This window comes from Numida meleagris, chromosome 3, assembly GCF_002078875.1.
Source record: "Numida meleagris isolate 19003 breed g44 Domestic line chromosome 3, NumMel1.0, whole genome shotgun sequence".
Taxonomy (NCBI): Eukaryota; Metazoa; Chordata; class Aves; order Galliformes; family Numididae; genus Numida; species Numida meleagris.
The window spans coordinates 72,432,645-72,456,752 of record NC_034411.1 but is presented as its reverse complement, the minus strand read 5'-3'; the positions used below and the strand labels follow the sequence as shown (position 1 = coordinate 72,456,752).

Here is a 24,108-nt window from a genome sequence, read left to right as displayed (position 1 = left end):
ACAGCTGTCTTGAGAGCTAATGTTTGTTTTGACAGTGTAGCAAACAGGAGGATCATTTATTTCTGCATCATGTCCCTTGTAAAACTTTTGCAACCTTGCTATATTGATAACATCCCAGACAACTCTAAATGAACAGCAAATAAGCCTCTGAACTATTAGCAATTACCTTTGCAAAAACATTGTTAATCTGTATCAGTTCCAAACAATTTGATCACAGTGAAGTATTCAGGTTGCAATTATGAGCTACTGACAGAGGAAGTTATCTCATGCAGCTTTTGATGCAGAGAACTAGGATGTGAGGAGTTTTTGATCAGAACTAGAATGCAAGGAATTCTGTACTCAGGCTGAAATCACGTGTTTAATCTAGCCTAATTTAGACATCTACTTTAGGATGATAATGCCCTGGAAGGGCTTATTGCTTCCACTTTCTTATGTGAAGATAGAAGCCTCAACCCACTTCTAACTTTCAAAATCCTAAATGCATAAAATGAGTTAAAAAGTGATAAAAGGGGGAAGAAAAATAAAAAGATACAGGATGGTTGAATTTGATGATCTCATTTTTGATGTAAACTATGCGATCATTCTGTAAGATGAGTCTTACAACTTAAAATCATAGTGTCAGGAAGGGGAATGAACAGAACCTCTTTCATGTCTCAGATAAATATCCAAAAGTTATATTCTCCAGTTCCAATTACAGTGCTGGACCTAGGACTACAGGGTCCTGGATTACATGTACCCCAAGTTGATCTAATTAAGAAAAAGCTTAACTAAAATAGAAAAAAATTAAAAAAATGTAACACCTCACCCAATGATGCCAGGTAGTGGAAAATAAAATACTAGGTTGGAGAGTTGTTTGTTGTTTTTAATGGTCTTTCATTATCTGTTACGGGAAGAGAGGGACTTCTGCTCTCACTCACAATGTTCCTTCTTATGATTTTACTATTTCTTTACATCCCCTTACTCCCCAGTTTAACTGCTAATCATGTCTGTCTCCTCTTCTCGTGAGCAATTAATCAAGGGCATATAGTTTCTTAAGTAGAATATTTCTAAAGTAAGTTGAAAATTGAAAAGTTGTCACAGGAAATTGCACATTCAAAACCTTACATATAACAACACATACAATAAAAATGTCTACAAAAGAGAAGTGATCCTTAAGTATTGTTAAATATGACATAGCTACCTATAAAGTAAGTGGTCTCTCCCCTCAAAAAATAATTTCATCCCAAAACCAAAGGACAGAACTGCAGCCATTTTCAACAATTGCTATTCTTTTACAAATAAAAGCAAGAGTCTGGATATAAAACACAAACTGCAGATGAACATATCAATTTCTCTAGAGACACCTACTCCTACTCAGTTACAATAAACAACAGAAAAACAAACAAAACACACACACACACACCTTTTGGAAGGAGAATGCTTAGTCCTTAAAGCTGTAATTTACATTTAGGATTACATTTAGGTTCTAATTCAACAATGACTGTTCCGATCAAATTAATTCACCAATAAACAAGATACTTTGAGCAGCTTCTATTCCAACCACTATTTATGTGACCAACAGTAGTTTTAGAACAGTTTCCAAAACCAGAGAAAACTGAATGTTTTATTTCAAATTTAATATGAAAGAGTTCTCCCGACTTCAAACTCCCCTGGGATAATGGATTCTCTCATTGCTCTTTTGCTTAAAATGGTCTCCGACACTGCTGGAAATGCTATCAGAACTCTTGAGGTATAGTCAGCTTTTAATTTATGGCAGATGGGAGAAACATCAGATACTATCAAAATGATAGTATTATCTAAATGCAACATTTTTTCATTATGACCTCCTACTGAAGTGACAAAATTGGTTTCCTAGAACTACAAGAAGTAATTCTGTATTTCTGCTAGAGTAGAATTCAACACTGAAGTAGTCAAGGCATAATGAAACTGAAGCAGAAATCAAACAATCATGAAACCTTTATTACTCCAAATGAGAGAAGGCTAATAAGACAGACTGCTGTCATTTCTACAAGCAAAAAAACCTTTTGATTCCCACTTACAAGAAAGGTTTCTAAACACAGCTTCATCTTATACTGACATCCCATAAATTTAGTCAATTTGATGTTGTCTAGAACACAAATGTTTAATATTTGTTAATATTACTATCACAGCATTTTTCATTTTGTAGATCAGCTTTACCTTTGTCATTAGCACCAAAACAGAAATGAAGGTTCTAATTACTAATTCCTACCCTGTCTTGCAAAGGAGAGATTCACTATGTTTCTTCCAACTTATTTGCTGAGCTATTTCTATGCAACCCTACTCTAGATAAAAGACTGCATGTTTAAGAGGATGGCTTAGGTAAGACTCAGCCAGAAAAGTAAAGCCAAGCCTTAGTGGGCAGCATATTCAGCACCATCCCGTTGTTCATTACGAAGAGCATTCTTCTCCCTTCATCCTTCTTTCCCTGCTCATCCATGTTCTGCTACATTACTGACTTCTTGATGCTTCATTCTGCATCTCTTTTTTCTGGTCTCAGAAATACTCAGTTAGGAGATACTTTGAAAATATAGTAAGATAGTTGAAAAGGTAAGAGCAGACACGTGAAGCTGGGGTATCAACAGAGGAGCTGGACATACCTACAGGTGAAAGAAAACTTCCCTCCTGGACATTGTCAAGAAAATTGATGTGCAACAAGAGGAGGAACAGTGCATTTTATAATGTACATAACATGCACTTGCACATACATGTGTAGAGACAAGTCAATGACTCCCAAGACTGCTGGTAATAATTACAAACATAGCTTTGGCAAATGGGGGCTTGTTTTAAAATCCAACAGTAATTGCCTTTGGAACTGAAAATAGATATTTGCCTTGTATTACTGTGTCATTATTGACTCATTGAAATTTTCTGAACTCAGCTATCTAACTGACTTACTAAACTGTCTACAAATCAATACTTGTTTAACAAAAGCATTAAAAACTGTTATTTTAGGTATACTCAAATGCAGGATAATCTTTATTTGTAACAGTAAGATTTCACTAGAAAAGGAGAGCATTTTTTTAAAAGATATGTAACTACAAATGTCATCTTTCTGTTACCACACTGCTGATATACAGAAGATGCAACACAGGAAAATGGCTAATAAAACTACTCACAGCTCTTATGTCTCATATCTCATAATTTATTTACTTTCTCTCAAAGAATGGTAAGCATCCAATAAGTGAGGTAATTACTATAGTTTTAATGTACATGGGTATTATGTACATTCAACTATATGCCGTGAAATCATTCAAAAAAGCCAATCTTCTATTAAGCTGAAAGAACTACACAAAGAAGCGCTAGAGTTTACACATAACATGACTTTTCAACTTTTTAATAGCCAGCCTATTGTTTCAATAATTCTAACAACTACAAAACATCTTTTTGTAAAAACTGTATTTATAAGAAGTATTCTTGCTTACTCTAGTTTCAACTACAGCTACCACTACTGCATGAACAGGGCAGTAATAAAAAAACAACCGATTCCTCTTCTGCTTTCAGCAGCAGAACTTAGCAGGATTTTTTTTTTCATTCGAGACCAAATACAAAAATAAATATGGTTATTCTCATTTTAAGCATGCACAATTTAAAGAAATATTTTTTTATAGTTGTTGCTGTTACAACATTTGCAATTTGTACCATGCAAGTTGATAACAAATTTAGAGAGCTGCAACGTTATACACTTAAAAACGTGATGAATAGCATATTTAAAAGCATTTTAAAAGGAGGTCAATTCTGACCTCTGGGCCATGAAGCACTGCATTAACAGTTCTGCAGAAAGAAAAATGATAAGGTATGAAATGAGTGCTCAGAAACTAGAACCTTATCAGTAAGAGTTTGATTCAAGCCTGTAAGACAAATTGCTCAGCAAGGCAAGTCACCTTCCCGCTGTGATGAGGATATAGCTGAATTTTCAATGCAGCTGACTATCTCCCTCATCATGTCTCTTCAACTTGATATCCTTACATTCAATATCTGGTTTACATTTTCTAAGCATCCAGTTCTTATTCTGAATACATCTTGTCTGAGTAGCCATATACCTACCCTTTCAGGATAATTATCTTTTTCCTTTATCTGACAATTTAGCATCAAGCACAACCACTTAAAAGCAAGTCTAACTGCTAACAAGGAGGGCACTGTATACTGTTATAGTTAAGCATATCAAGGGTTTTCATTTACCTGTGATAAATATACTAGAACTCAAAAAATACTCTTGTTATTTGGTCTTTGTTTCATGCACTGTCTTTTCCAGAATACAACCCTGACTCTTCCCTTGTTCATTTTTATTTCCTTTACGCACTTACTTGAGCACCAATAGAATTTTTAAGGAGTTCTTCCACGAACTTCCAATTGGATTCCTTCCGTTTCTGAAAAATAATGATTAACAGCATGAACTAGCATTTGTATATCTTACAGGAACCATTATGTAATAACAAAAATAAGGAGGCAAGAGATTTACAGAAATATTTTGTTTCACGACAGCATACTGCAGTCATCACTAAAAACAGGTATTCCATTTTATGAATTGTTACCTGACCTACAAAATTAGGTCTCAAAAACAAACAAAAAAACCCAAACAACAAACAAACCAAGAAAAACCAGAATAATGCTATTTTAATAAATTTACATGGCCCGTCTGCAGTTCCAACCTTCATTTTTAGTAAAGAAGTAAAATGGCATTTTCAACTAATATAAGTAATAAACAAGTCTTAAAATGTGTGCATTTAGCAATCTCTAAAAAGGAACAGATAAAGGGTAAAGAAAAGGTACAATCTTAATTTTCTTGTTTTTCCAGGGAAAAACTACTTCTAACTCATTTTTCCTATTCTAAAATCAAAGGTCAATTGAATACGAAAGTGGCCAGATAGTAAGGATCTAGTTAGAAAAATGAATACAGGGTAGGTCAAATACGGCCCATAATTCATATTTTCCATCTGGGGAAGATAGATGACTATTCATTTGAATCAACTAGACCACGCCAGTTAAATAAAAGAGTTGCATGGAAAAGTATATTAAAAAAAAGTATTTAGGGAAAGTGGGAAAGGGTAGATGGTTTTGTAAGTAAGATTACTTCCCAAGGAAAAAAAAAATAAAAGGCAACCAAGCCAACACATTTACAATTCTCAGCTACAACTACACCACTCAGGACTACCAAAAATCACCTCTTACACTCAGTTACATATATAGCTTGTGTTGATTATCTAGATGCATGAACGTAGTACTTTCATCATTTCTCCCGCTTTACTATTTCCACTAGTGCAACTGTTAAACCTTACAAATTATTTTGCAGATACCTATCCTTTAAATGTCTGTATAGAGCTTAAGATACAGAGCATCATATGCTTTGGACTACTCTAGTTAATGCCATGACTTGGTGACAATTCCACACAGAATTTCTAACCGCACTGAGAGAATTTAAGACCAACTCTAAGAAAGAGAGATATATTAAGTCTTATGTAACATAATTGGACTACTTCGTGTATTTACATTTTTGCACTGGGGAAATAAAAATGAAAAATCTGAAAGGCTGCTGATGTTAGCAAGACTGTTTACAGGACAAATAAGAATAAAAGGACAGATCTGCGTAAAGTTACACTACAGCTCAGATATAATAATTCAGAAACTTCAGCAGTATCAATTAAAGAGCTCCTAGTGCTTCCTTCTCATCCTGCCCTCACATTCATAACATTCCACCGCTCAGTTGTTCTGGTTCTTCAGTCTGTGGAACCAGGTGTGAACTGATTCAGAGAACTAACTCAGAGCATTAAGAGAAAAAGAAAGGATAAAAGCAGGAGGAGGAGGACCTGACCGAGATGACAGAACAGGGGCACAAACAATTGCACTAGAACAGCAAATGGCGTATTGTGTCTCAGGTAATAAATAGGACTTCTTAAGCTACGGCTGATGCCAAAGTCTTTGTGTCAGCTAAAATCCAGTCAGAAGGAGAGATCACTGCATTGCTGCTTTGTATTTTGACTGCTATATTTTAGAAACTGATACTACGCGATTATCTACAGGGTCCTACTGCAAACTGTAAGTGAGGCTAATTGACTGCTGAAAGGCCAGATTTCTCAGAGATAAACAGATACTAAAGGAATCATGCCAAAGGGCTACGAGACCACTGGTTATCTGGAGCAGCCTGCTCAGAGCATGCTTTTAGCACTTCCATAGCCCAAGGACACGTGATTTATACAAAAGGTGTTTATAGCCAAAGATCCAGCTCAGTTGCAGTACACAGGTCACCATACAGAATTCCAGAGAAATCTATGGCAAACTCGTCACCAACTGGAACTGATTATAAGAACACACCCAGGTTCAACTCAGACTCAGGAAAGAGCAGCACTAACAACCCGCTGCACTCTTTTTTTAGCTTCAGTTCTCTATCTTTTAACAGATGTTTCATTCAAATCTCAGTAAATTTACATCCTAACAGTATTCTCTGCTACACTGCCAATATGGCATCGCAACTGTTTAAAATCCACTCCTGTCAGAGAATATGTAGAATCTGCATCTTTTACTCCAGACCTGCTGGATTGCCATATCCCTCCCTCTACTCTCAAATAATCCTAAAATCAACAGGACCTGGAGACCTTGAAGTGTGTAAAAGTGCTCCTAAAACCAAAAACTGAAGTGGGGGCCCTCTGGCTTATCAGAGAGAAACTTCTACAGAGACTAACACCTCACTACCTGGAAGATTCATACCAGGCTTCTCAGCTGGAAGCCCATGTTTGCATATCTCACCACATAGTCATTTCAAATTATTCAAAGGCAAGAATTTTTAGCCTCAAGTAATTCTGCCTATATTTCCTTAGTCCACAGTATATTGAAACTGACCCCTGCAACGTTCACAAGCAGCATTTCTTCTCATCAGTTCCCACCTGGATTTTAAATCCTGCTTCTCATAATAGCGAACTGGGACTTCAATGCGGGGTTCATGAAAGGGGTATATACTGTATTTCCCTCAGAAAACAGCGTCTAGAAAGCCTGGACAAAATTTCCTAGTTTTAAAAATGGTTTCATGTGTATGAATTATATATTCAGTATATATGAATCACTGCATATTTGAAATTACGTTATATGAGCTAAAGGGGAAAAATAAAAAGAAGCAAGACTGAAACCTATTTAGAATTTTAAAAGCTTTCATAATAACCTCAAGGCCATGCAGTCCACATTAAAAAATTGAAAATCTTCTACAGACGACATAGGCTTAGAGGCAATTTTTGCTATGAAGCACATGAATAACCATCATTATGATGCTTCACCCTCCCACCCCTGATCACAGTTAATTAAAAGAAAGCATGTGCCATGAAGCTATCACGTCAGATGTTTAACCAACAAAACAGGACAATGTTAAGTTCTGATGTAATTCCACTGGCTTAAAAAAATTACATCAAGGACTTTTTTAATCCTATCTCCAAAGAATGTTTGAGGATGTATTTCAGGAACAAAAAAAAAGAAAATGATTACCGCCTACTATTTATGCAACTATTTATGACAGGTCACATTCTTGTGGTGCGTACTGTTCTTGCTGATATTTTTTTGTAAGCATCAATAGCACTTAAGAGAACAGGGATCCCTGGACAAACTCACAACCACTTTCAGAGAAATATAAGTACAGCTAACAGTTTGAAGATAAAGAGTACGGGAAACATCAAGAAAAGAGTGCACAGTATGGTCTTGTGATTTACAAATTTGGACTTGGAAATTCTCTTCTCCTAGGTGGGCTCTAAAAGAAAAAAAAATATTGTTTAATCTTGGGCAAATCCCTTTCTGTTGCTGCATCTCAGATTCCTACTTTAAAATAAGAACAACAGGAATCCTTTTTCCCATTCTATGTCTGCTTGACTTATTTAAATAACATAGTGCCTTGGGCAAAAAAATAATCTCTCACGAGGCTAAATACACAGTATGTATCACTATGAGAGACAGAAGAAAAAAAAAACAACGATCAAAGTAAACAGTATCGACTGCATTTTGACTGGAGCATAAAAAATATAAGAAACCCAGGATAAATTACACAGTAGTTTCTGCATTCAACCTGGAAATAATTTTTCCTCTCCATTTAAGTTCCTTTAATAAGCAGAGTGTAGTAATTCTATCTTCTCAACATTCCTTTGAAACATACTATGGATTGTAGCTCCTCCTGCCCCAGTACCATAATAATGGGGCAAAACCAAGGAAAGGTCGAGACAACCTTCAGTATAACTGCCAGATGTGGCCTACAATTTTACATGGTATGAATGTGTACAAAGTTGCTTTAATTTACACTGGAAAAAACTGAATCACCGGCAACAAGCAGCCTGCCTGAGATCCTAAAGGGTGTGGCAATCCATAAATGTACAACCATCATATGTTCATCAAAACTGCTAGTCAACTGAAATAGCTAGGAGTTTTTCAAATAAATATTCATGCTCTGAGTTACTGTCCTTCTCTCTCTCTCTCTCTCTCTTTTTTTTTTTTTTTTTTAAATAATTCAGGAAGTTTGCAAGGTGGAAAACAATGAAATTCTTATTTTGATCAGAAATTCTAATTTCATTTCAGATTGAAAGCATTCACAGAAATGTAACATTTCAACATTTTTCACTCCTATACTGTTTATATACAAATGGTCTTAAAAATTAAAAGATCAAACAGGCATTTTAAGTTATCAAAAAGATTTTAAGTTATCATGACAGTTGATCTGTTTATTTTGATCTGTCTCTCCCCTTTTTGTAGTTCTGCAGTTCACAAACCTGTTTCAAGGTTTTAATCTTTCATCCTATGTCAAAATGGGAATTATTTTTGGTATCTTCGCAAATACTTTGACAGAGAAACCATACAGGTCACACCTGTATATATAATATAATTAAATTACAAATAATAAAGAATACTCTGTAAGAAATATAGAGCTGATGCTTAGGAAACTGCTGGAATGTAAAACAAAACAACTACATTGCTGGGTCCTCAGCTACCTCTTTAGCTTCTATTCAGCTCCCTCTATGGTCAATTAAGGAAAACTGGCAGTTTTCAGACGTCTTAAGATGGATGAATTGCCTCTCAGCAAGTGCCTACTTCCTTCCAAATTAATGATTACAAAGTTAAACTAGGCAGGATGAATATCAGAGTATACAATACTGAAAGAAGAGTCAAGTAAACTATAGTGAGATCCATGCAGGAATTTCATGCACCAGTACCAAGCGTAGCCCCACGCACATCTTACAGACATAAGAATGGCATGGGCAGGTCTCATCTAGAGAGCAGCACTACCCTCACAGAGTGTATCGCAACATCAAATCCCTCAATGAAATTCACAGAATAGAACTTCATAAGTGTGTTCTAGATGGTAGGAAAAGCTAAGACCATGTCCTAAAGGCAAGTGTCTTGCCATTTTCCACCAGAAACTTGAATTCAGCAGTTATTAAACAGTATCTAATACTAGACATTTATGCTGAAAATTACACTACATGCGCATATATTGCACCTCAACGTACCAACATGAAACAAATTAACCAGATTAGAATTTCTCTAGAGCAGAGCTACCTTTTTCTTTTTCCTTTTTATAAAAGTGATAATATCAATTGCACAGTCACTGTTTAAGGTTTACACTTCTTACAGTACAATCTAATGTGCTCAGCCCATGAAACGGCAAACTCAGTGAAACATTTATGATTCTGGCAGAGGGTCTTAAAACATCTTACAGCGCACTAGTAATTAGTACAGACTGTTCAAGTTTCCTTAATACAGTAACCTATTGAATATCTAGTGTTGAACACCAAGATGTGAAGGGCTGCTGGAATGGTTAGTGACTTGTATGAAGTGCTGATTAATACTATCAACATTAACAGACTTTTTCTTAAACAAATGTGAAAACTCCTTCATTATAACACAAAATGTTTTCTATCAACAAAAAAAAGAAAGCAAAGTTTCAGACCTAAATAAAATACTACAACATTTGGTTATTTAGGAAAGAGCAAACCCACCTTCTCTTCTAGATTTCCATTACGGTCAAACTGGTGGAGTGATGCCAGATGAGTAATAATCCACCAGCTAAAACTCAATGGATCTTTACACTGAGCTGTTTCAAAGACAGACGTACTTTCAGAACTACTTGGTCTTTCATAGATGCTCTTTATATTTTTGTTCACCAAGCTCCAGAAACACTGAAGAAAATGTAAAAGTAAATTGGAAATGTGTTGAGTATTAAAGGCCACGTTAACAATGTTGTCTCCAATACTGCTGTAACAATCATATCATTTTTACAGAGAACAAGCAATATGACAACCATTTAAAGAAAATCATAAAAATCAGTGCTCAGTATTACCAGAGAAAGCCTGGAGCTACCTTACATGCTCTTTCTCTGTCTTCAGATGCTCTTACTAGCAGAAATCAATGTGAAACTAAAAGATTTGGTCAAAAGGAAGAACATGATATGATACCTCACAGGTAGCAGATGGAATGTCAATGTACAGAATCCATCAAGTTTGTTCTCACAAGAGAGAAATTAAAGTTCTTTAATTAAGACTTTTATAACAGATTTTTGAAAAACTCTTAGCCTCAGACTAACCTAACAAAGGGAAAACCAGTAGAAGATGGTAGAGAATCAGTTTGGACTGAGGTTCAGATGTCTTGTTTTGTTATAAGTCAGTCTGTTCCAGCACCGATAAACTGATTAGCTCTGGCTCAGATCCCCATCTATATTATATTATGCCCTCTCCCAGCCTGTGCTCATCTTCCCTAATTATACAGAAGCTTTCTGGGACTTCTTTGCACTTACACTTTACGCACCTCAGCTGGGTGAAACTACAGTTACAAGCATCAAAAACCAGGTTGGTCTTTTATAGATAGTTGAAGTATAGATACCAAAGACAGAAATGCGGGCTATAGACGGACTGTTGATCTGACTGGTCTTCTGTTTCTAGCACCTGGTGATGAATCGTTACATGATATAACAAATTGCAAAATAATAAGAAGTGGGTAAAGATGTTTTCTTTTTCACTATGTCCTACTATAAAACTTCTAGATCGTTCCTTTGTTTTCCTAAGCTCAACATGAACTCCTTAATAGTACCTTAAGTCGTAACCAAACAGTATACTGCAAAACCTAGAGACTTGATGCACATTAAAGAATGTGGCCTAAAGCATCACCGTGAGCATGCAGTTCTCAAAGAAAAATGAAGCTTAGTTTTATCATCAGATATGTGAGCTACTGCGTTCACAGCAGTCTGGGAACATTTGGCGATTGCACTGCATTTGTAACATGCATGCATATGTAACAGCATTCTTTCATTACCTCTGTTTGAGATCCTTTATTTCTGAAGTCCAGCAGCTGAATAAGTAGAATCCACAGTTCCTTAATGCAGTTGCAGGGATAATGGTGACTAGTAAGAGCCTCAGAAGGTCTTACCTAGAAGAGAATAAGCAACACATTTTTTCCGAGAGGTGTTATTTCTGGAGTTGCGTATTTCCTCTGGTTCTGGTGTGGGGTTTGATTTGGGTTTGTTTATTTTTTGTGGTTAAATAACATGGCAACAGTTACAGACTAGAAAGTCTATCATTCCATTAACAGCCAAAATACATATCTCATACAATAAAGACTGTTTCCTAATTTTATATACATTGTAGATTGTACTATTTCTTTGTTACTTCTAAGCCACTTCCTAAGTCACTTTCACTTTATTTAATCAAACAAAAATAGGTTTCTGAGGCCCAAATGAAAAGGAACTGCAATAAATACTGATTCACTGCCTGACAGTATGGAAAAGAGGAAAATGATTATATTTTCTTGATGTTATTGGAAAGATAAGACAAAGATTTCAAATGATTTAATGGCTATTATTGCTCTTATTTTAAACCGAAAAATCCGTAATGACTAGGCATAATGCTAGTAGAATATGTTTTTGTTGGTGTGAGGATGTTAATGTACCCACAACATTTCACAAAATCTGCTTTTTGGTAAATTTACTGCAAGGCATTCTTCTAATATGCAGAAAACAGCATATTTCAAGTCATGTACGTTATTTGATTACTATTCCATATTTAACAAAATTCACTCAGACTGATGCGTTTCAAATGCAAAGTATTCTTCCTGTGATTCATCTTTCAGTTTTACATTCCCTGACTTGTGAAACAAAATAAGCAAAACAGCTAAAGAAAATGCTAAATGCATGAAAATTCTCCCTACACTTCAATGTTTTTAAGACCTGCCAGCACTGGATTTGAAATAATCATAGTACAGACATGACTTTTACTTACTCTGTCTTAGGACTTATGAATCTACTGAGCTCTGCTCAGAGGTAGTAAAAACAGTGAGAAAAACTTTGCTTAAATAGCATAATTCAGCACATTTCATCTTCAGCAGGGACAAAACGCCAGAAACATAGTAAGAAAAGAGTAAGACAAATCAGCTTATACTCAGTTTATCGCTAAACAATTGGTACTCCAAGTTTGAATAACAAGCCCACATCCTTCTAAAGTGGGGAATGGGCACCTAGAGAGACTTATTCATCTAACTCACTGCAGGAGGAAAAAACTGTTGCTATAGTTTCCTGACAAATAAAGGAGCCGAGGACGACCAGCCAACTAATTCCTGGACACCTAAATCAGATAGGTTGAAACTGGGTTTTTATATCCTCTTGCTCTTTCTGATCCATTCATTTAGAACTGTTCTTGTATGACACTGGTACTTAAACTAATTTCCGGTTTGGCAACCTAACAGTGAAAATTAAAAATTAAATCAAAATACGCAATGCCAGTAACAGTAGCAGCACTGTGATAGAGATATTACAGAAGTAGAAATGAATGACTAAAATCCACGCATTCACACTAAGAAGAATAAGTATATCATCAATAGTCTCAACTTCTGATCTCCTTCTATGATCGAGTGACCCGTCTGGTGGATGAGGGAAAGGCTGTTGATGTGGTCTACCTAGACTTCAGCAAAGCCTTTGACACTGTCTCCCACAGTATTCTCTTGGAGAAGCTGGCAGCCCGTGGCTTGGACAGGTACACCCTTTGCTGGGTAAGGAGCTGGCTGGAGGGCCGGGCCCAGAGAGTGGTGGTTAATGGAGTTAAACCCAGCTGGCGACCAGTCATGAGTGGTGTTCCCCAGGGGTCGGTGCTGGGGCCTGTCCTCTTCAATATCTTTACCGATGACCTGGATGAGGGCACTGAGAGCACCCTCAGTAAGTTTGCAGACGACACCAAGCTGGCAGGAAGTGTCGATCTGCCTGGGGGTAGAGAGGCCCTACAGAGAGATCTGGACAGGTTGGATCTCTGGGCTGAAGCCAACGGGATGAGGTTCAACAAGACCAAGTGCCGGGTCCTGCACTTTGGCCGCAACAACCCCAGGCAACGCTACAGGCTTGGGGCAGAGTGGCTGGAAAGTTGTATGGAGGAAACGGACCTAGGGGTATTAGTCGACGCTCGGCTGAGCATGAGCCAGCAGTGTGCCCAGGTGGCCAAGAAGGCCAATGGCATCCTGGCTTGTATCAGAAATAGTGTTGCCAGCAGGAGTAGGGAAGTCATTCTCCCTCTGTACTCAGCCCTAGTGAGGCCCCACCTCGAGTACTGTGTCCAGTTTTGGGCCCCTCACTGTAAAAAAGACATTGAGGCCCTGGAGCGTGTTCAGAGGAGGGCGACAAAGCTGGTGAGGGGTCTGGAGCACAGGCCTTATGAGGAGCGGCTGAGGGAGCTGGGATTGTTCAGTCTGGAGAAGAGGAGGCTCAGGGGAGACCTCATCGCTCTCTATAACTACCGGAAGGGAGGTTGTAGTGAGCTGGGGGTCAGCCTCTTCTCTCTTGTAACTAGTGACAGGACAAGGGGAAATGGCTTCAAGTTGCGCCAGGGGAGATTTAGGCTGGACATTAGGAAATACTACTTTTCTGAAAGAGCGGTCAGGCGCTGGAACGGGCTGCCCAGGGAGGTGGTGGAGTCACCATCCCTGGAAGCGTTCAAGAAACGTTTACATATAGTGTTGGGAGACATAGTTTAGTGGGGTTGGTGGTGGTGGGTGGGTGGTTGGACTAGGTGATCTTGTAGGTCTTTTCCAACCTAGCTCATTCTATGATTCTATGATTGATTCTGTTTCAAACCCGCATAACATTCTATAAGTACGCAGAATTTTTATTTATTGTTCTCCTCCAAAGTACTTCAAAATAGTTTTTAGTACTGTAACACCTGAATCTAAATAAGAATTTATTTATAAATGTGACAAATTGTTTTTCTCTCTCTAAATAATCTTGTTTAACCTATGAAATTGTCAGGGTGACTTTAGTGTCAATTTAAGAACCTCATGAGGCCAAGACTGAGATATTATAAATAATCATATTGCTCACATTCCACAGTTGCTATTTAGAGTTTTTCAAGTGCCTACATCTCTCCATGCTTCTAGCTAAACATCTATTATGGGAATCCCTCAATAATCTGAATTAATCTTAGGCAAATATTATCTTGAGAATAAACATCAGCTAGACCACTAAAGTCAATCAAAAATTAATTATTTAACTACTAAATTCCCAAAACTGAAGCAGCCCCAAAAGCGCTCTGGTATCAGCAAAAAGATCTTTTAGAAAAGAAATTTTTGCCGATGTGCTCTAACACTAGGGAATTTTATGGAAATATTAGGTACCCAATTTATCAAGCATTTTACAATGAATACCAGTTGCTGCAGAAACTTGCAACTACTGTGCTTCTCTACAGGATAGCAGGATCCCTTCTGCAAGATGTGCTATATCTGAGCAGGACAGAGTATGATTAGAGCTATCAAAGCAAGACACTGTACAGAAACTGGATAGACAAAGCATAACTGAGATACTGTTTTGATCAGGGATAGCCTATACCTTCTCTTGCAAAGTTCAGTACCTGGTAGGAATAGCTATAACCACAAACTGGTTTACACCTGGGACAATACAGGTGTGGTATCAAGGATGTGCTGCTGAGAATAGAACAGACTTTCAGGGATATGTATTTCTCTGCCGAATGTATCTCAGAGCACAATGGGCTGAGTATGTCAAGTGTCATGACATCATAGCTGTTCAAGATACAGATTTGAAAATATGAGCGTAAAAGATTGTTGTTTACGTCTCTCCTCCCAAGAACACTAACAAATGTCGTGAGCTACACTTGTTCTGAAGCTTATTGGTATGTTAGTGATGAGCTGACACTATCATCCATTATGGGTCTTGGTTGTGTTTTCAACAGTGTTCATAGAATATCCTGAGCTGGACAGGACTCAAAAGGATCAACCCTGGGCTCCACACAGGACTACCCTAAATTCAAACCCTATGTCTGAGAGCACTGTCCAAATGCTCCTTGAGCTCCAGCACCACAGAGCCATGATCCCTGCTGTGGGGAGTCTGTTCCATGCCAACCACCTGCCCTCTGGTGAATAACCTTTCCCTAACCTCCAACCTGACCCCCGACACAGCTCCTGTGTCAGGTCCTGTGGCTGTCACGAGAGCAGAGCTCAGCACTTTCACTGCCTGTGAGGAGCTGCACGATGCCATGAGGCCTCCCCTCAGCCTCCTCTGCTCTGGGCTAAACCAAGGGACCTCACCCGCTCCTCATACATCTTGCCCTCCAGAAGCTTCACCATCTTTGTAGCTCTCTAGTAGTTTTTACATCTTTCTGACATTGTAGCATCCAAACCTGCACACAGTGCTCAAGGTGAGGCCACACAGCACAGAGCAGAGCAGGACAATTCCTTCTCTCACCCAGCTGGCAGTGCTGGGCCTAATGGACACGCCTGTCGGCCACCAAGGCACACTGCTGACTCAAGAGAGAGCTGAATAAAACATCATAGCAGTCTTCTCTGTTTGTTATGTGGCTCTGTGGAAGTAGGATCAATCTGTCATTTTAAATATCTAACACTTCACAGGCTACCATCAAGCACAATAGTCAACAGATACTACTCAAATGTTCCTTTAAAAATTTAGACTTATTTATTTGCTTTTTGATGGAAGAAGAGGTTGCAGTATTATCTGATAATGTAATAAGTCAAAACTGATTTTAAAAGGTAAGAGAACTCTTTCCAGAGAGACAGTTAAAAAGAACAGTTTATAAATGCTACTATTGCCATTTTCCCCCCAACTCCATAAACAGCATTATGAAAGATGGAGGACTCAATTTTTCATGTTTTTGTACCATGAAAACATAAATTATACAATTCAGTCCTGCATTCATAGCTCACAAGTGCTGATCTAAAGCAGGTTTCACAATGACAAACTCAAAGAAGATTGCACAGCTCTCTTACTGGCTAACGCTATTGAAACTTTCTAGCTTTGGAGTCCTCAAAACAAGAAAGAAAAATACTGCTAATGGAGAATGAAAGAAAAGAAAAAAGGACAAGTTTTCCCTTGACAAACATAGAAGAGCCGTAAAAGAAAGATGAGGTTGGAGAAACAGAAGCACTGTGACAAACTGTAGTATGACATTCTGTAAGTGTCCAGTTAGCTTACTGCCAGGATTACAGCTATTTTTTTTGTTCTTGTTGAGAGAGTTTGAAAAGATTTCCTTTTTTTTTTTTTTGCAGTTACAGCTCTAAACCTTTTAGACTGTGCCATGTTTGGCATTGAACCTGGAACACTGAACTTATGAAATGTGGCACTCACTTCTGCTCCGTACACAGTGCATTTCAATACTTCTCTTTCATTCAACTGCCAGATGGTCATGAATAAATATAACACAATTTGAGCTCTTAACAAATAACACTCTTTAAAACATGGAGATATTAAGCCATACGTAACATTTAAAACTTAGCAGTGAGAAGTCATCTGTGCGTTGGTACAATATCTAATTGAGATGCTTCTGTTGGGAAACATATAAACTGCCCATGTTCTATATAAAGGAAATAAGTTACCTTGGTATACTTCTGGATGGACAAGCTTATTAAATCAGATACGAGATTTTCACAGTGTGTTTCAAATAAACTGATGTTGGTTAAATTCTCCCCAGTTAGATTTATGAAATGGTTAGCATATACAACTTGCCCTAAAAAAAAAAAGAAAGAAAATTAGATCGATTTAGTGTAGAAAGGATTTTTGTTTCCTAACCTATGTATCTTAGAATTGGTTTGCTAAGTTGTAAGTAATTTTAATTTATCAACTCATTTAGAAATGCCTGTCCATTATAAATTCAAGCTAATTTCTTTATTATTATACTCAGGTCTAAAATTATTCCAGTTGACAGTCAACTGTCAACTTTTATTAGCACAGCTTTTCAGAGAAATTAGGATTTATTTATCTGCAGGTTCCCCTTTGTAACATGCCAGTGCACTTGTTCTGAAATCACAAGATGTTTTGCAGATATACAAGTTAATGACAAACAATTCTGAAGAGGTCCAACACTTTCTTTAGGATGTGTTGATGTAAAAAGCTGACATGATCATATTCCAACTTGAGCATTAGTAGATATTAACAGAGATAAAATGGTAAAGTTAAGAGGCTGTAAGATCTTATCTTCCAAGCTTTCCAACAGTACAATTCCCCTGACATCAGTGGAACAGAAGATATGTAGAATGAGTCTGTAGTTTATGCTTGGAAATGCAGGGTGAAACCCTGCATCCAATACCTTGCCACTGGTGTTAGGTTTCCATTCAGCATACTTTACAGAACGAGATGAGAACCTACAGAATTCAGCAAGGTACATAGAACACAAGACAGAATAATACATGCAGACATGCCTTGACTAGTGAATTTTATTGTTAAAAAGCATGAGCTTTCCGTTACAGAAATGAATTACCATATTATTACTCCGAACTTTACCTAGAAGTAAATACAGAATTCTGGAAGACATTACCTGCAGCAGTCTGCCCACCCCTTCTCCAAAAGCCCCCCCCCCCAAAAGGAAAAAAACATTATCCCAATCAATCATGAAAGAAATTTAGAAGTTTTATAGAATAGCCAATCCATGCATTATCCAGAAATACTGGCATGGAGAAACAATGAAGATGCAGGAAGGCCATGTTGTGTCTGTACTCAAAGCAGAAAAAAGCTAATCTAAGTGCTCAGTTTTGATATCATTACTTTGCCCAAACATACAGTGCATTCTCTCTAGACCTCAAAGTTACTCCAACTATTGCAATTCTTATATGGAACTTTTAGATAATTTATATAATGACAAAATTGTTGTTGTAGTGGGACTGACTATGGGAGAAAACACATTTTTGAGATTTCGCTAGCATGGAAATGAACTATAATATACGTAATTTTCACAAAGAAAATAGTAATGTCCTGTTCTGTATTTTAACAACTCTTCTTCAGCCATCTGAACTACTACAATTGCATTCTACGACTTTTTTTTTTTTTTTTAAATTTAGTTTCTATGAATATCTTACCAATCTTTTTCCTCTTTTAAAATCCATTAAAATTATTATTTTTAGGTTGGTTGGCTTTGTTTTTAAACAAAGACCTCTAAAGGCTTCTTCCTTTGCCCAGTATCTTCTTAGTGTAATATATGGTTAGCAATATGGATTCTCTGCTCTGGATTCTTTGTTCTGGTCCATCCTTTGAAACATTTCACACATTTGTTTACTCTTCATTGTTATACATAGTGAATCTCTGCAAAATGCATTTTTATTTGCAATGTTAAAAGGTGTCCTGATATCAAGTATCTAGTACATTGCAAGCATTAGTTGAAGACAAACTGTAATCTTGGAAGAAAATGGTATTAGGAATTTGTTTTATCAAACTTGACCATTTGTGCTATATGAAGGAAGGTTTAATCACGTAGACTTGTTGCACAATGAAATAAAGATGCACAGACCAATGTGTTTCATAAGATTTGAAAAGGAAAAACTGCCTTCACCAAATTTGAGTTTAGACAATTAAATATAGCTATGATCAAAAACTACTGAAAGTAATCAATTATTCTGGATGAATTAAGACAAGAAATAAAAATAGATAACAGATACAAGTTAAAAAAAAAAAAAAGTCCCGCATACTTACTCATCATTTTTTCACCTAGTACGTGAAGAATTTCCAGCACTAGCCAATGGATATCCAAATGGAGGTGTAGTAAATGCCACGATGGTGGAAAGATCTGTGATTACAAATACACACATTTATTTATTTGTAACAGTTATTTAGTGAACTCTGGACGCTGCATTAAGACTCATGAAAATGGGCATATATTTTGCCTGCAATTAACATTACTGATATCTATGAACAAACAAACTACAACATATAAACATGCCATTCGGTCAAAGGGAAAAGAACAAAACAAATGCCTTCATGACAATTAATCCTATCTGTAGAGGATGTCTGAAGTGTTTATTATGATTTATACTATAATTTAAACACAACATCTTGATACATTTCAAGCAAAATATTAGGAAGCACACAGACTGCTAAAATAAAGTATGCTTTTGAAGTAATTCCAAAATTTCACTATTCTCTTCCTTAAAGATCACTTCAAATTATTGTTTTTTTCATCAGATGTCCTACTGACAAGCTAAGTGAACAGAAAGATTCACAATGTTGCTTCTTGGTGGATCATTCCTCTCCAGATATGAGTTTATGCAATCTAAAGACTGAAATTCCCTGAAATTTTCTTCTTGAAAGCATTATTTACTATACATACACACACAAATCTTAGAGGTGTACATTTCACATGCGCTTAATACTGTATTACTTCCATGCCTGCACTTTTCTTCTTAACATGCATGATCATTTCCTATTTTAAATCATGCTTCAGACTATATTTTTTTTAAAGTGTCCTTCCTACTGGGAGCTCAGAATTTCTAGGCATTATGAAGGAATTTTTTTTTAAACATGCTACACTAATTCAAGCCTAGTTATTTACCTATATTTCTATTTGTATATTGTAGGAAGAATTCTAAAAGCTATAAAGCAAAAATAAATTTTAAAAACACAACATGGAATCCAAAGCACATTAGCCTTGCTGGCCAAGAATGGAATGGCACTTAGTTTATAAAGTGAAAAATGAAGAAAATAAAAATCAATTTCAATAACATTCTGAAGAAAGATTACTTCCTATTCAGATAAAATTAATCAAACTGAATGTGCACTCTTACAAAACAAATTTACAGCTATAAAAGCCATCAACCTTTGCTTGATGTTGAATGGTAAATGCTGCCAGGACACTACTAGGGAGCTCACAAAGGTGACCAATGTGCAGGGTCAAAGAATGAAGCTCTTCCACCAACACTGATGGGAACTGCGCTTCTAGTTCTTCATATGGGTGGAGTACTCCATCATTTTCCATTTTAGGGGGTTCCAGATACCTGAATAAACACACAGACATACAACGAGAATATAGATAAGGAACAGCTACACAAAGCTTAGTATGTAAGTAAATAGTGCACAAATCTCACCTGAAGATGAAAACTTTCACGTAATGCAAAAACTCTAGACACAGACGTCTGATGTTCTCTGCTTCTGAGTGCAAGTTGGCAGCTTGACCTAAAGTAAAAGAGATCAATAGCTTAACGCAGATGTGCCTGCACTGTGACATATCTATTGTGCATTCTCTACAGTAATTAAACTAGACCGCTGAAAAGCCACTCTCTTTTCTGAAGTCAGTTTGGTAAGTGTCTGGTAACATACAGCCACTTCCAAACACCATCTTGCCAAATGCAATCTTGCCAGAGTGATCCATTCCTTATCTTATCATCACAGGCACATACCCCGATATAAAGAAAAAACGCACATACAATCCCTCAGGATAGGTGGCAGAGATAAGCAATTAATACTATAACAAATCACTCCTCCTTACAGCCCTGCTCCATATCTGCTTCCAAAAGACCTTCTAATAATGTGTCAAGCAATTCATCAGAATCTTTTTCTCTTGGGGAAATTCATAAGCAGATGAACTTATTCAGAAACAAACTTTGTAACTTCTCTTCCTAGGAAGCATCCCATTGATGCACAGTGCCTTAATATGTACAAAGCTAAGGCTCTTTCATTCACTGTCCCATATCCTGCCTTTCACTTGCAGCTCAGCATACTTTTATCTAGTTATGGTGGCTGTCTCACACTTTGTCTTCCTTCTCTCCTTTTCCCCACATCTTGTTTTGTAGCTTTCCGCTTAGAGAAAAATAAAATTTAGTCCATGCTAAGGTAAATGCAGTCATTTAAGTACCTAATAATATGTATACACTAATGCCCAGCATTCAGTCAGACTGCAACATTGTGCCTGATTAAGGATGAAGTGACAATTGGTAAGAACATAACAAATGGGAACAGCAAATGCGTTTGAGCAGACCCCAGTGAAAAGTACTAGAGATTAACCATGGTAAAAACTCTGCCACGTTCTGCACTGTCCAGGGAAAGACAGTCATCTTGGTGTTCTCAGCATCTGTACTGAAAAGATACCGCAGACAGTACATTTCTGAATAATTACTGAACTTCTCAACTTACTATGTAATTCAGCCTTCAAACTTACAATAAGCCCAAGGCTGCAATAATCTTTCTGAAACATACTGCTATTCATGCCTTAGTATTTAATTCAAAGTGTTTTGTAGTGATCCTATTTAATCAATCCTACTGCCAAGATAAATGATGTTTGTAAATAACTCTAAACTAAGCAAACATGACTAACTTTTTAAAATGTAAGCCAAAAAAACACTGGACAACGTCTCAAACCACTACCTTTATAACTAAAGTAGTCGGTAGTACTTTTTTGATGCAACTTTCAATTTTTAATTAAATGTGTTAACAGTTTCGCTAAATCCTAACGTCCTAACATTGACATCTTAGCTCACGTCAAATTAATACAAAATTCCCCACCACAGTCAGTAAGGTCAAGATTATCCTGTGCACCTTTCTAAACAGGCATACCTAGTTCCAGATGACTCGCACCACTTCCACTTTGCCATGTAAGGTATCTGTTTTCACACTACCATACATCACTTGGTCGTCTACACTTGTACACTTACTGCAATTTGTGCTGGTTATGTGTTGCTCTGTGGCACATTCTATGAGCCCTCAGTCAAGAATTGAAACACAAAAGTGATAATATATTTCTACAATGAGAAGGTAGCCAGATATTTACCCCTGCATCAAATGAAATGGGTTCAACTTACCGAAGTCAGAAGAATTCATTTCTATTAGCTCTTCCAGTCTGTATATTTGTTGCCTAATTAAAAGGATACAAAGGTTTACAATATTTATATAGTTTGAAGTTATTTGACTACATTTTAGCAAGGTTTTAAATAGAACAGTGAGGTATTCCTTGCTTTGTATTTCTGAAAAACTTACACAAATGTAACCCGGGAGATGGTATTAGTGGAAAACTACAAACACACCTAAATGTGTAGGAATGATAATGGATAGAGTTTTTTCTTCTTTTTAAAAACATTACATACAGTAACAATGAATAAAAGTTAGCCAAATAGCAGGGAAAAAAACAAACAAACAAAAACACACAAAGAAAAATCCAAAAGCCATTCCTTGTAAGTATAATTTAACTTTATATTTGATCACAGGATAAACCTGAAAGTTAGCCTTTGTGGCAAACATTCAATGTACTAAACTAATTCACATGTGCACAAGTACTATGAAATTCTGCCAGCAGGTTTTCCTTCTTCCTTCTTAGGGTGGTCTACTGCTTAACTTAAGCACAAAGGATTAACAGTAACAGTTACAGCAGAGTAGGAGTGTGTCTAGAAAAATTAAAAACTCAATTCAGTATTGGAGGGTGGAAATAATATTTTTTTAAAGAAGTCACTACTAACTACTACATCAAATGAAAATAAAGAAAAACGTAGGTAAGTACTCCACCGTATTCCACAGCAATTGTTATTTTCAAGTGGTCTTTATGTACAATCTTCAGAGAGATAACATGGTACTAAATCGAATACACGAAAAGCACAGAAGCGTAAGACAGACCACGAAAGAAAATGTTGCATAAATGGAGAAGGCAGCTGTCTGACCTATTTCTTACACAGTCAAAGCAGCAACTACTGAGAGATTCAAGAACAGCAGAACTGAATCCAACCCAGATCAAATGTTCTTCAGAACCAAACTTTGTGGAAACTAGTAAGTGCCCACAAGGATCCAAAAATTTAGGTTGTACCCTGCATACCAACAGACTATCACGCATTAAAATTACCTCCCTTAGCTCTTCCTTGCTTGTATAAAACAACCTAAGACATAAAAACAAAAAAACACCTAAGTGGCTGAAGGAATCAAAGCTGAATTTCTGTGTGAATTTTTCAGTTATTTCAACCATGTAGAAAAGAAATCTAAAGCTGGAGGACTTTAAGAAAGGGCTTTGGAGATTGAAGGTTAAGAACAGTCAGAAGGAGGTAAACAAAAAGAAGACTCTCTACTAAGTTGACAGAAGAGGGAATATAGTGAGTTCATAAAGTAAAACCTCAAATGGAGCATGACGAGCATAACGAAGATGTCACAACTTAAATAAGATATTCTAATTTCACTTTGCATTTGTACCTCCAAGATCAATGCTCATTAGCTGTTAATCTTGTGACTCACATGTTCAGTCACATGAAAAAAATTGCAGGTAAGAATTCTTTCTACTCCGCAATTACTGTTTTTAACTTGTAGTTATGCTCTATGATATAATTACGTATTACTTTTTTTTTTTTAATGTTAACTAGCAATCTTCAATATTGTGGACACTTAAAAAAAATTACTGAGCTGGCAGTAGCATGGATTTTAACATAGATATTATCTGCACTTTACAAGTTAAGCTGTTACCGGCCACCTTGTTTTCAACAATCAGCATAACTTGTATCTTCCATGTATGATTGCTACATTGGAAAAAGGAGCTTTCCTACTTCCAGTTGTCAAATGGTCTATAAATGAAAGCATTCCATTTTATAACTGAAAAATGAACTGAAAGATATAAGATCTTTGCAGAGAGACTTGTCACATCAAAAGACAGGTTAGCAATCTAATTCTTACAGCAAAGAGTTAGCTGAAATCCTCTACTGCTGCCAGTTTAGTACCTTTTAAAACATGTACAGCTTGAATAAATTAAGGCATGATATATTTTATTGGTGTTTTTTTTTTAAAATGTTAATCTCTATTACAATTCAAGGTAACTACAAAGGGGTTTATATTACAAAGAAAATTTGATTTCATTCAATAGATTAACTACATCACTATCTCACTGCAAAGCATGTAAAGTC

At 36.6% G+C, this 24,108-nt stretch overlaps 1 protein-coding gene across 1 annotated transcript in view; it reads right to left on the bottom strand.

Moving 5' to 3' along the window:
* MMS22L (MMS22 like, DNA repair protein) overlaps positions 1–24,108 on the bottom strand; it is an 87,415-nt gene that overhangs the window by 58,520 nt on the left and 4,787 nt on the right. Inside the window, exons 4-11 of the mRNA XM_021392043.1 lie at positions 22,039–22,091; positions 20,329–20,416; positions 20,061–20,238; positions 18,941–19,034; positions 16,855–16,985; positions 11,290–11,403; positions 9,981–10,160; positions 4,326–4,388 (exon numbers count right to left, since the gene is read on the bottom strand). Coding sequence (XP_021247718.1) covers positions 4,326–4,388; positions 9,981–10,160; positions 11,290–11,403; positions 16,855–16,985; positions 18,941–19,034; positions 20,061–20,238; positions 20,329–20,416; positions 22,039–22,091 — 901 coding nt within the window. The remainder of the gene's footprint in view (positions 1–4,325; positions 4,389–9,980; positions 10,161–11,289; positions 11,404–16,854; positions 16,986–18,940; positions 19,035–20,060; positions 20,239–20,328; positions 20,417–22,038; positions 22,092–24,108) is intronic.